Genomic DNA, 13,555 nt, shown 5'->3' with positions numbered 1-13,555 from the left:
AACAACTCAATCAGATCTCCTCCACAGGTGATTAGTCTTCAGATGCTGCGATTTGCAGAACTGAAGCTTTTCTTGGCAAGGGCACCCTCTTGTTCCCTTCACCAATCTGACTGCCCTTCTTTAAATAGGATGTAGACCTGTTCCAGCAGATCTACATCCTATTTAAAGTAAGACCTCCAAACCTCTAATAAGTATTCAAGATGCAGCCGAACCATGGCCTTGTACAAAGGGATAATCACCTTATCTCTGTTAGCAAAGTTTCTACACTTCATTGACAAAACCCAATGAGGTGTCCTGGAAATCTGTCCGCACTGATTAGAGAACTTCATATCTGACTACACAATTAATTCCATTTCTTTTTCATTTCCCACTACCCTGAGTGTGGTACCAAAGTTGGTATGTTAATCTGGGATTACTACTACCCATATGCAGTACCTTGCATTTGTCAATGTTAAACGTCAACTGTCATTTCTCAGCCTACTGACCTAACTGACCCAATTTTCCTACATCTTGTTGCAGTAGCTCACCCTGATGACTGCCATTAACCATCTTGCCAACCTATGTATCACCTGCAAACTTAGACATTAAGCCTAATATACCTTCATCAATATCATTAATAAATATTGAAAACAACAATGGGACCAGCACTGAATCCTAGAAGATGAGAAGCTTGATGGGTCCACGAAGAGCAGTGATAACCACTCTGTCTTCTTCTACTTAATGATCCTTATCCACAGCAGTAACTTACCCTTAATGCCACATTGCTCCTGTTTGTACAGCAGTCTTGCGTGCAACAGTATCAAAAACCTTCCTGAAATCCAAGTATAAGATATCAAAATTGTTTTTGGAATCCACTTCTTTGGTCACTACATCACAGTAACCTATCAGATTAGTTAGACAAGACTGCCTCTTAACAAATTTATGATGTGACTGCAGTATAATTGCATTCCTGCACAGATGGTCCCGCATTACTTCTTTAATCAGTTGAATAATTTGAACAATCGATGCAACGCACTAAAACAAACTAAACACTTGGTCTCTCTCTCTCTTTTTTTTTAGGTGCGGGTGTGAAGACAGCAGTGGTTGTAAGATAATAATCACATCTGTTTATACCTATTCTAGTTATTACTTGAATTTTATGATCTCTGGTTGTTTTTTTTTTATTTGGAGTCGAAGTGTCCTGGTTAATACGATACCAGTAAATCGAGTCTACTGTATGTCTTTTAAGATTCCATATCTCCAAGCCGTGTCATACGCTTTTTCCATGTCAAAGAAAACTGACACCTGGTGCTCACGTTTCAGGAAAGTATCACGTATAGATGTTTCCAGTCAGATTAAATGGTCAAGTGATCTGTTCCTTCGGAAGCCATACTGTGTCCTGGAAAGAAGATTATTATCTTCTAAATACCACAAAAGACGAACGTTGACTATTCTTTCCAGAATTTTGCACAAGCAGCTGGTCAGAGCAATAGGACGGTAATTTTTTGGTATTTTTGGATCCTTCCCCGGTTTCGGAAAGGCAATGAAGGTTGCTGTATGTCATGAGTCTGGAAAGTATTCTTCAGCATAGATTATATTAGAGAGACAGAGCAAAAGATCCATGGATTCTGAGGGAAGATGTTTAGTCATCTCATAATGGATGTTATCTGGCCCAACGGCACTTGCTTTGGATAGGAAGAGCACTGCTTTCAGCTCCCATTGTGTAAAAGGCTGATTGTATTCTTCACTGCCATTTGAAGACAGTTTGAGTTGCTGTTTTTTTGATCTTTGTTTGAGCGCCAGGAACTCTGAGGGGTATGTTTCTGAAGACACTTCAGCAAATGTCTCCCCAAGAAGGTTTGCGATTGCAGTTAGGCCTACACTTGTACATCCATTATGTTCAAGGATTGATGAAGGGTGTGATGTGTATTTGCCCTTCATTTTCCATACTTTGTCCCAGATGGATTTGGGATTGGTAAACAGTGTGAGGAAAGATGCATATTGGATCCAAGATTCCCTTTGGCTCTGACGTCTGATGTAATGTGCTTTGGCATGGACATGTTTGAAGGCTATTACATTATCGCTGGTGGGGTACCGACGGAATATTCCCCACACTTTGTTTTGAGCCTTCCTAGCTGCTGTGCATTCTTCATTCCACCATGGTTTTGGAAAGTGTGGAAATCTTGTCGATGTCCTTGGGATTGCAACTACCGCTGCTTGTACAATACTTTCTGTGATGTGTGTTTTATTGCCTCGTCAACTGGCTCCTACCTGACTGCAGTGGTATTAAACGTGGCCAAATGTCTAAAGGCATCCCAGTCTGCGTGATCGATCTTCCACTGTGGTATCCTAGACTGCTGGTGGCTTTGTCTCTCATTATAAATGGTGGATAACATGAGGAAGTGATCACTGGCATAAAGGTTTTCTTCAGTGTCCCATGTACACACAGGCAGGAGGGAAGCTGAGCAGATGGAAAGATCAATGGCAGTAAAGGTATGGGTAGCAATGTGGAAAAGGTACATTTAGAAGGCCAGATCATTATTTTCAAGCAATTGCTCAATAATCTGACCTCTTTTATTGATGAACTACCCTATAGAGTATTATGTCCATTGATCCCACATAATAGATTGGTATTGGTATTGGTATTTCTGGCGCAAGGGCTACTAGGGCCATATTGCGCCTATCAAAGGTATGGAGTTCAGACATTGTGATTATAGAATCATATCAGATGCGATCATATAGTTGTATCTCTTTGAGGAAGCAGAAAAATTCTTGAAGATTTGCATCATTGTCTATAATATGACGAAGTGTTAAAGGTTCTTGAAGATTTCGTATAATACTGAAAGAGGATATTCGGACGTCAGTGTATAGTGTACAATCAATGAGAATGTGTTTGATTGTGAGAAAAGCGTTACAGTGCGTACACTTAGGAGGATCGTCTCCTGTGAGTAGATAAAGATGGGTGAGGTGACTGTGACCAATTCGCGCTCTGGACAGGAGCACTTCTTCCCTTCTGCTTGCACGGAAACTGGAAGTCCATAACTGTGGTTCAGATTTTATTTGCAGGAGCTTGTTCTGCGGTTGAGCTTGCCATAGAAGTGTCCACTGTTCCTTACATACATGTCTTATATAGGATCTGTAGTCAATGTATGGAACGTAGTAATTTGTAGATGTTATGTTGGATGATTGTTTTGCTGCATAATCCGCTTTTTCATTACCTGATATCCCCATGTGGCCTGGGATCCAACAAAAGATGACTACTTGCTGTTGCTCTTGGATATGCATCAGCCGAGATTTTATTATTGCTATTACAGGATGTGTTGGCGAGGAGGAATTTTGCAAGGCTATAAGTGCGCTCTGTGAGTCTGTATATATCACAGTTTTTTGGATGGACAGATGGAGGATATTTTCTAAGGCAAGGTTGATGGCCCATAATTCTGCTGTGTAACTGCTGCATTCAGTGGGCAAGGAAACAGAGATGGTGTTAAAGGGAAAGACAGCTGCAGCCCCGACTCCACTTTCAGACTTTGATCCATCAGTGTATACTTTTGTAAAATGCCCACATAATAGAAAAGGGGGTGACAGTTGCTTAATGAGTCATGAAGGTCTGCCTGGGGGATGTCGTTCCCAGGTGGCAAATAGATGGAACAAACTGTTAAGAGGAACTGCTACAGCCTCTAGGTTGGTGGTAAGTGGCATAGCTTGGAAAGCGGTGTGGTTACCCACAAGGATGGTGACTCCTCTGTGGGCGGGTCCATCCCCAGCTCTGGATAACTAAACAGTTATACAAGAAAGGATCGTTATTTGCCTTAAAATAAGTCTCTTGTAAGCAAAAGCAAGTTGGCTCATGCTTAGTCAGGAGAGCCTTGATGTCATCACTATTTTTATGGCATCCACAACAATTCCACTGTAGAAATTTAAATGTACCCATTATTTAGATTTACTGGGTCTGTCTGGTGGCTTCTGAAGGGCTGAGGGCTTTGTTTTCTCAGTCTTGGATTTCTCTTTCTTAGGGAAGACTGAACATTGGCCCGTATCCATTTCTTCTTCTTCTTCTTCTTCTGCAAAGAGTTCCAGGACAGACTCATCCTGTACCTCCTTATCTTCCATATCCATTGTTTCTTGAATTATAGGTGGCTGTTCCAATTTCTTTGGAGTTTCTTTAGCACCTTGTTTTGGAAGTGCTGGAGCATTAGGAGGTACAGATATAGGAGTGGCAGCTGACTGAGATTTCTGGGTGGGCTTTTGTGAACTTAATAAATAGCGCGCAATGGGAGTAAATGATTCCCTTGGTGGAATCATTTACTCCCATAGCAGTCTGGGTCCTGATGGTACTCTTCCTAGAAGCTATCTGGGCACTTATGAGGGCTTGGCATTATTTACTGGTTCGATTCGTTTTCTGGCCTCCTGATAGGATATGTTCAAAGAGTCAGTGATGCTCTCATAATTAGCCTCAAGGGTTCAATGCACTCACTTAAAATTATAGGGTATATGCCATCATATGCAATTATAGGGTATAAGGAAGAAGGAAAAAGTGCTTTCCTCCTTATATAGGTAACTATCCAGTTGTCCTTTGAATTTATTTAAGGTTCAACTGGATAGTCCAGTGGATTTCATGAGGGAAGTATATAGTAAGAAGAGTAATAAATATTTAAAGTTATAGTTAAACTGGATGGCTAAGTTTAAAGAGCATAACACTGTAGAGTTTTATTAAGTGTTCTATAAAGTATAACCATACTAATTAATTGATAAGGAGATAACCATATTTACTTTTCACTATTATTCACAGAAAGAGAAAAAAAATTCAATTAATTTAAGAGAAAAAATTTTAACATCCTTAAATGTAATGCTGGGTATATTAACTTTTTTTTTTTTTTTTTTTTTTTAAACTTCTGATAATTTATTATAATAAGAAATATCCCATACCATTTGCTGTTGTATATGCTATGGCTAAAGACTGAAATCCGGCTAATGTTAACATCATAAACCAGCCATTCTTCACATTAATCAATAAGTGATGTAACAAAATAAAAAATCATTATCCTCTATGGCAGACTAATTAGCACAATTCATCTCTGCCTGCCATTTGTCGGAGGTGGTCTGGGCTTCGATTCTCATCTGTGACTGAAGCAATTCTTTAAGGCCTCCTCACTTCAAGGCAGCGGTTAACCATTCTCAGTGGAAGGAGCAGGGATCCTCCTGTGAGTTATTCTGGGTTTTACCCTGTATAACATGCAAATTGGCTCAAGAACACAAATGTAGTACAGATAAAAGATATGTCATCCACATTAGGACTAATCACTCAATATGGGAGGTGGATGAAGTGGGAGATTATTATGAAATGAAACAAAATTTCTTTCCTGCCCATACTGCAGTTGTATTGTAGGATGACATGTCATACCACATATACTTGTAGAATGGTTTCAATTGACACACAAATTTAATTTTTTTTTTTTAAATTCAGTTGTCTTAAATACGGTTATTGGGTTAACCATATTTAAGACATTTTCTACTGATCCTTTATTGCTAATACAGAATTCTGCTGATTTGGCAGGCCATTGCATTTGCAATGTAGTGATCACGTCTCCTACACCTTTTTTTTTTTCTCTTTACTGGATATCTGTTCTGTGTTTTCCTAATAGGGTAGTACAGTAGAGTGGGAGTTATGGGGCAGTTTCATCATATACTGCAGGATCCATGCTGTTGTGCTTCCCAGGCTGAGTGCTATCTCTTGCTTGTTAACTTCTAGCATTTTATTTTATTAATTTTTCGTTATGTAATTTTAATTTGTGTGTTGTAGTTAGCATCTCTTTAGCATTATTATTTGCATTTTCAGCAATCCCTGATGATTAATTTTAAATATCTCAAAAAGCAGTACAAAATCCTTTGCCAATTGCTGGGGACAAAAATAGTGTTAAATTCCATGAAATTATTAAAAGTTCCAAGGGTTTTTAGGAACTTAAAAATATCTAATTTATCTAGGAATAATAATTAGAGCCATTTTGTTTTTTTCATAAAAAATTGCACATTATTTGCAACCTTATGGATTATAAAGTAAAATGATACTTTTAGGCATAACGTTTTTTTTTTTTATTTATTGACACTATAAAATTTTTTTAACCAGTTTTGTTCAGCATTACACAAAATATTATGTTATTTAAAGAAGTTCTATTCAATTTTAGCCAGCCAATCCCTTTTGGTCAATGTCAAGATTATACAGCAAATATTTGAAATGTGTTCTCTGAATGTTTTATTTTGAACTTGATCCTCACACTGGATAATACCAATAATAGGCAGTTAATTTTGACAATAACCAGTTTCAGTCTTTAGTTGTATATATATATATATATATATATATATATATTATTATTTGACATCTTAAGTCTTTTTTCCCCCAGATAAGAAACCAAATTAAATATGACAAAATTTTTTATTTTCAAAAATTGTTTTACTTTTAAATTACTCTAAAAAAATATTTATCAATTACCGGTATATGTGATTACACATTTTTCCAGAAGCTTCATAATGCATTTTCCAATGTGGTTCTGCATCTTCAACTGAAACCTATAATATAAAAGTGAGGAAAACCTCTATTCAATATTCAGTAGCTACACTACATTATTTAAATATATTTTGGTTATCTGCAATATGGCAGCCTTTACAGACAAAAACAAATAATTTTGATGCATTTATTTTTTTTTCACTGTATTTCTTTACCAACTTAATCTTGTTATGCTAATAATGTTAATATGAATAATATATTCAGTTAATACAGACACATATAATAAGCCCAGATAATTAATTTTAAATATTCTAAAAGTAGCAGGAATCCCTGCCAACCATATTCTTTAAGATGTAGTGTTTGGTAAAACCAGGCCTAGCAAGATTAGAGTCCTACAGAAAATAGAGGATCAGGGAAAAACAACATGAAAATAGCACAGTAAATTTCATTTTCTATTTATACAACATAAAAACTATAAGGTCGACAAAAAAAAAAAAAAAAAAAAAAAGATGACAAGGTAATGGAATCATACACATATTCAATTTCTGCACTTATTGACTGTTCAGAGGATATAATAAAGGGTGTAATTAACATTAATTGAAATTAATGCACAACAGACATAGTAACCTTCAAAGTGCTGCAAAACCAAATCCAAAATATGCCCTGGAAAAATATAAATGCTATCAGAAACAGGAAATCTACAGTACAGAGAGGTGGTAACATGTCCATGCACAGGACTGTATAATTAAAGGTCAGCAATAGCAGATAGCACACAGACTGCCAAAGATTTTTCTTGTGAATGAGCTGAACCAAGTCAGAAATCTGTATAAGTAATTATTTTGGTTTTGCAATTTTTGTAAATTCCTTTATTCAATGTGAATGCACCTTTCTTCATGTTTGCAATAAAAGGAAGTTAGACCATTATGAGTTACATTTCTTTCTAATATGGACTGCATAGAAAATTAATTGGTGATCCTGGTATATATGGTACTGACAAGTATATCACTGACAGGGTAGAGCATAAACAAAGCTGCTCTCTCTCTCTCTCTCTCTCTCTCTCTCTCTCTCTCTCTCTCTGCACCACCACTAGAAATAGATTTATTGAGATGTAGTGGCATAGTTTCTCCAGTCCCCAGTTGCAGTGGGGCCTGTTCCCAAACTACCCAAAGTCTGACATTTCCCCCCCCTTATATCTACTTACGTGATTTACTAGAGGCAAGAGCAATAATTTTTTTTTTTTTAAAGGACACTTGATTGAACCACACATCGTAAAGAAAGCACAAATTAAAAAATCTTGGCATATAAACATGAAACCACATTTGTATTAAAATCTCATTATTCATGCTTTGTTCATTTATGGTAAAAATTATTTTTTATTAGACTATTTTTAGTACCATCATGAAATCAGATATCACCTGTGTAGAACCTAATCCTGCCTGCTTTCCCCATTGGTCTTTAAAGCTTACTGATTGTGGAAATGCTGGTCACATAAGCCACTGTACATACATGACAATTGCAGCCAAAGAGTATAACAGTACAGAATAAAACACTTCTAGGGCAGAATTCATTAAAAATATATGAACATTGTATAAGAAAATATTTTATTTTGCACCATAGAATGTCTAGAATTTTTTTTTTTACAGTATATAGTATTTTCTTGTACACATGTAAAGGTTTATTTTCAGATGTTGAAAAAGGAAATTTCATGCTGTAATTTTTTTAAAAAGTTGTAACTTGTACAAAGATCTATAAAATTTTGCTTTTTGTTAAAAATCAAAATTTTATAGATATTATGAAATCAGTAAAATTTTAGGAAATCCACTGAAAAGATGATTCTTGTAGCATACAATAAAAAGGTTTATAAAGAGGTAGGCCATTTGAATGGTATAAGTGCTTTAAAGATGGATGCAAAGTTATATATATATATATATATATATATATAGGATAGATTATATATATATATATATATTTATAATAGATATTTTAAACATCAAACAAGATTACAACTTTCAGTTTGAATTTTCAAACTGAAATTTATAATCGTGATCTAAGATTTATAAAAATAATTGTTACAGGAGATGAAACATGGTGTTATCTTTGTAAGCCACATAAATGTCAGTTCTCTGAATGAAGGCTTCCTTTCCTCCAAGTAAGTAAAAATTTGTTCTGACAGGACTAAAGGTAAAAACTTGTTTTATAAAATATTTTGAATTATGTCTATAATACAAGATTCATTATTAATTTATATCTAGAGGCTAAGTGTCATTTAGAAATCATGAAGTGCTCAAGAGATACAATCAAAAGGAAGAGACTTTCTACAGAAAGGAAAAACTGAAAATTACTATGACAATTCTTCAGCTTATTGTGTGGCAATTTCTAAATATTATACCAAGCATAGTGAGCATGTGATTTTTAACTTTTTTTCTTTTGCAAATTAAACTCCTAAAAGGAATGACTATTTTCTGTTGGAACAGAAGTGTTAGCAGCTATGACAAAAAAAGGACTGTAAATTCTGTATATGCATTTGTTTAAATAAAATTTCTGAAATTTTATGATTCTCCCTCTATATATTGTTCATAATATACATCGATGAGCCAAAACAGCTTGTACCCAGTGAGGCATGGATGCTACAAGGTTTCTAAATGTGTCCTGTGGTATCTGCTACCAACACGTAACCAGCAGATCCTTTAACTCCTGTAAGGTGCATGGTTGAGAAGCTGCAGATCGGAGTTTCTGTTCTAACACAAACCACAGATGCTCATGGGAGAGATGTCTGGGGAATTTGGAGGCCAGGGCAATACCTGAAAGTCTATCTCATGTTCCGAGAACGTCTTGAACAATCCAGGCGGCGTGGCATTATCCTGCTGAAAGATGGCACTGTCAGAGGGGAAGACCACTGGCATGAAAGGGTGTACCTGGTGAGCAATGATGTTTAGGTAGATGGTAGACATCAGAGTGCCCAGCACATGGACGATTGGACCCAGGATATCCCAGCAGAACAATGCCCAAAGCATGACACCACCACCGGCTTGTTTTCATCCCACAATGCATCCAGGTGCCGTCACTTCCCCAGGTAAACAAAGCACACATACCTAACCATCCACATGGTGCAACAGCAAATGTGATTCATCGGACCAGATGGATCTTCTTCCAACCACTCAAGGTCCAGTTTCGATTCTTGTGTGACCACTGTAGGCACTGTTGCTGGTGAACCGTGGTTAGCATGGGCACTCGGAGCGGCCTGCAGCTACGCAACCCCATTTTCAGAGGGGTTTGATGTACTGTGTGTTGTGACATTACTCCTGTCACCAGCATTTTTCAATTACCAGCAAGTTGTGCCACAGTCGCCCTTCTGCTGCCATGTATCATCCGGAAAAGCCTTCGCTCACCTCGAGCGTTGATGATCCATATTCGTCCAACACCTCCCTGACAGTTCGTGGGTTCACCCCCTCCTCGGACCACTTTTGGTAGGCACTAACCACAGATGACCGTGAGCAACCTGCCAGCAGTGCCATTTCAGATATGCTCTGGCCCAGTCTTCTGGACATTACATTTGGCCTTTGCCACACTCGCTTAAGTCTGCTGCCTTTCCCATCTGAAGAACCAGAGTAACACATTAATTAACGGAGTTCAGTATCCTGCTCTTTTTTATACCGTGTCCCGACCCAAGCACACACCGTAGTTCACCTGCAGTTGCTTCGATTTGCACAATGACTCGCTGGTCATAATGTTTTGGCTCATCAGTGTACAAAACATTATGGAACAAAAAAAATGTCTGTGTTTACATTTAACTGTTTTTTTAAATATTTTTAATTTGGTCGAGTCCTAATGTTGTGAGGTGGTGAAATTTGGAGATTTTCTGCAAAAACTGAGATTTATTATTCATTTTATATTGTAAATTGTAGTAAAGAAACCGTACACTAATCATTTGGTCAACCCTTTTTTTGTATTTATTGAAATATTTAAATAGTTATAGCTTAATATATATACAATCAATATTTCTGTAATTTTGGTAAATTTTCTTAAGTCTTAAGATGGTGTTTTTATTTTTTTATATAATTAACTAATGCTATAAATTGTAGTAAAGAAATAGATTTAAGAGGCCTAGATAAGCTTATTTCTGTTTTAAGCTAATTACATAAATAACATATTAAGCATACTACCATTACTACCAGAATTTCTGCAAGTAAGATATTAACATTAGCAGAGACATATGATGTAAGAAAGCAAGCCTATGCGGCATCAGAAAAAAAAAAAAAACACCAAAGAAACTTCCCATTTCACACATCCATTTGCTCCAAAAGTTTGTCTAGTTTTTACTTGAATTTATTTAAGCTATCAACTTTTACAGCAACAGATGAAAGTTTGTTCCAGCAATCAACCACCCACTGGCTAAAAATTTCTGCACATCTATTCTACAAATGTCTCTCTTCAATTTGAATTTATGGCCCCTCAAGTTCATAATCTGAGCAAGAGGAAGAATCCCCATCAGCACTGAGCTTGCTCAAACCATTCGAGGATTTATACACCTCAATCATATCACTTCGCAGGTGCCTAGTCTCCAGAAGCTGCAATTTGCAGAGATTAAGCCTTTCTTGAGCACGCCTCTATTCCCCTCACCAATCTTGTTGCTCTTCTATGTACTCATTCTAGCAACCATACATTCTTCCTAAAATGAGGGCCCCCAGATCTGTACGCAGTACTCAAGGTGTGGCCCGACCACTGCCTTATACAAAGGGATAATCCCTTTGTATAAGGCAGTGGCTCCTTATACCTGCTAGCAAAATTTCTGTATATCTTTGACAAGACCCCATGACCTGCTCTGGCAGCCTTTGCACTGCTCAGAAAACTTCATATCTGACTAATTACCGGGTCTTTTTCATTCTCCACTACCGGGAGTGTAGTACTGCACAGCTGGAATGTTACTCTAGGGTTACTAATAATAATATAATGTGCAAAGCTTTATTTAACTAACTAAAATTACCTAGGTAAATGATTAATCCTAGTTAGAAATATAGTTATGGCCAGGAAATAAGAATGCTAATAAGGGAATAGTGGAAAGCAGAAGACAGTGCATGATGATAGCCTGCTGGTTTATTTTTACTGTGGCCTGTTGGCTACCTGAGCTCTCCTTTTTAGAATTCTTGACTGTAAATGATAGTGATGAATTTTCATGTGCCAGATGTAGGTAATTCAGCAAACTTAAGATAACACTTGATGTATCAATGGCTAAAACTGAGTCTCTGTCAACATGAGTAAATACCTTAAAAAGCATTAAACCAAGGACTCATCAATACTTAAGTGTTCAATAATGTGCTAAGTCAAGAATGCTCTGGATCATGAGGTAATTTTACGCAAAAAAAAAAAAAACCACACCCAGATAAAACAAAACCAGATTACACCTGCCTGTATGTTACAAATAGCTGTCAGATTGCAAGGAAGGGCTAATGGGAATATAATTAAATACAGGTATTGATAATTTAAAGGATAAAAGAAAGAAGGATGTGGTTCACAAGTGTATATTTAATCTGCAAAAAAGTTGCAAGTCAGGTCAAAATGTTCATGTCTTCAAATTTTGTCCCGATGCAATAGGAGGGATCTTATGATGAGAGCCTAGTCAATTAACTTCCGACTTCAGGGACTCTGCTAGGCATATAGGAAGAAGTTTTTCTTAGCTTGGCTCGCCCTTATTGGCAAAGCAAATTTATCTATGCTCATCTTCAATGACACTGATTTCTAAGCAAGATCATATATCTCTGGTGGGGATTACCCTCACTCCAAATGTCCCTTGGCATAAGCACATTACAAATATTGCTTCCTCTGCATCTAAAAAACTGGGTTTTCTCTAACTCTCGGCGTTACTTTTCTTCCAAATAGCTGTTCACACTGTACAAATCGCAAACTACTCTACATGGAATATTGTTCCCACATCTGGGGAACAGTACCCAAAACCTCTCTCAGGCTTCTAAATTCCATTCAAAAGAGGGCAGTTAGGTTTATTGATGCATCATCACTCTAACAGTCTCTTCACTCTCCTCATAGATATTCTGTTTCTGCTGCATGCTTTTTCTATAGATACTTCCATGGGCATGTTTTTTTGAATTGGCTTCTATTATTCCCGCTCGCTCCATTCCAAAGAAATCCAAATGTGCTGCAACAAGTCAATATCCTTTTATTGTCCAACTTCAAACTCATAGAACCAATTTTTCTTCTTCCTCGTTTATTCATTCAACTTCCATTCTCTGGAACAACCTTTCTTCATATGTATTTATATGGAAAGAGAGGGTGCTGACAGCCCTTGCAGTTTACAGTTGTGAATTGCAAGCTCCAAAAAAGCATAAGTGTTTTACAATTTTCTTTACTTAATTGCCATATTATATTGTACTTTATAAGTAGCTTTATAGTTAGAGTTACGATCACTATTTTTATTTTTAATTTAGATAGTTTTTGTATAGGGTGAGTGGTAGTGAATTCAAATTTTTAATTGTGGTAAATAGGTAACTCTAACGTAAAACTAGATAGTGTAATATGTATCACTGCATTTAGGAATCTATTAGATAGTGTAGTATTGATAATTAATTAAATTTATTAATCTTATTAATTTTCATTGTTAATTTCAACATGATGCACCAGACTAGAGCAGTAAAGCAACAGACACAAAGTAGCAAGAGTGCTGTGATTCGAGGGAGAACCGAGGGGGGTGATTCTACAACGCATCACTAAAACATTTTAGTGATGCGTTGTAGATGCGCATGCCTAAAAAAATTTGCAAAATGTGACATGTTTGTGGAACTCTCTGGAAGAGGACATTATCTAGCCAAGGAGGATGTCTTTGTGTGCTAGGTGCAGAGGGTGTCAAGAAATTAGGCACCAGCTCAATGATGGGCTCTAATGAGATTTTGAAGAGTTGGGTAGATGCTCTTGAAGATATTAAAATGGGGGACCTATTGAACTCTCAATGCCAGAGCTCACTCTTGTGCATCAGACAACACAGTGGCAATCTCAAAAGCAGAATGCACTGGTCCCACAGGAGTTAGTTATTGTCAGTGAGTCTATTCTCAGGGAGACGGGTAA

The 13,555-nt window shown here is 36.8% G+C and overlaps 1 protein-coding gene across 4 annotated transcripts in view; it reads right to left on the bottom strand.

Moving 5' to 3' along the window:
- The window catches only part of LOC150081714 (protein strawberry notch homolog 1-like), a 374,252-nt gene that overhangs the window by 5,530 nt on the left and 355,167 nt on the right, over positions 1 to 13,555 (bottom strand). For all 4 annotated transcript variants that reach the window (XM_090378820.1, XM_090378821.1, XM_090378819.1 and 1 more), the window contains exon 27: positions 6,467 to 6,543. In XM_090378820.1, coding sequence (XP_090234946.1) covers positions 6,467 to 6,543 — 77 coding nt within the window. The remainder of the gene's footprint in view (positions 1 to 6,466; positions 6,544 to 13,555) is intronic.

Source organism: Mastigoproctus giganteus, chromosome 8 (genome assembly GCF_048544385.1).
Source record: "Mastigoproctus giganteus isolate SK-2022 chromosome 8, ASM4854438v1, whole genome shotgun sequence".
In the NCBI taxonomy this organism is placed as follows: Eukaryota; Metazoa; Arthropoda; class Arachnida; order Uropygi; family Thelyphonidae; genus Mastigoproctus; species Mastigoproctus giganteus.
Note: the sequence above shows the minus strand (reverse complement) of the source record. Positions and strands in the feature narration are given on the sequence as shown.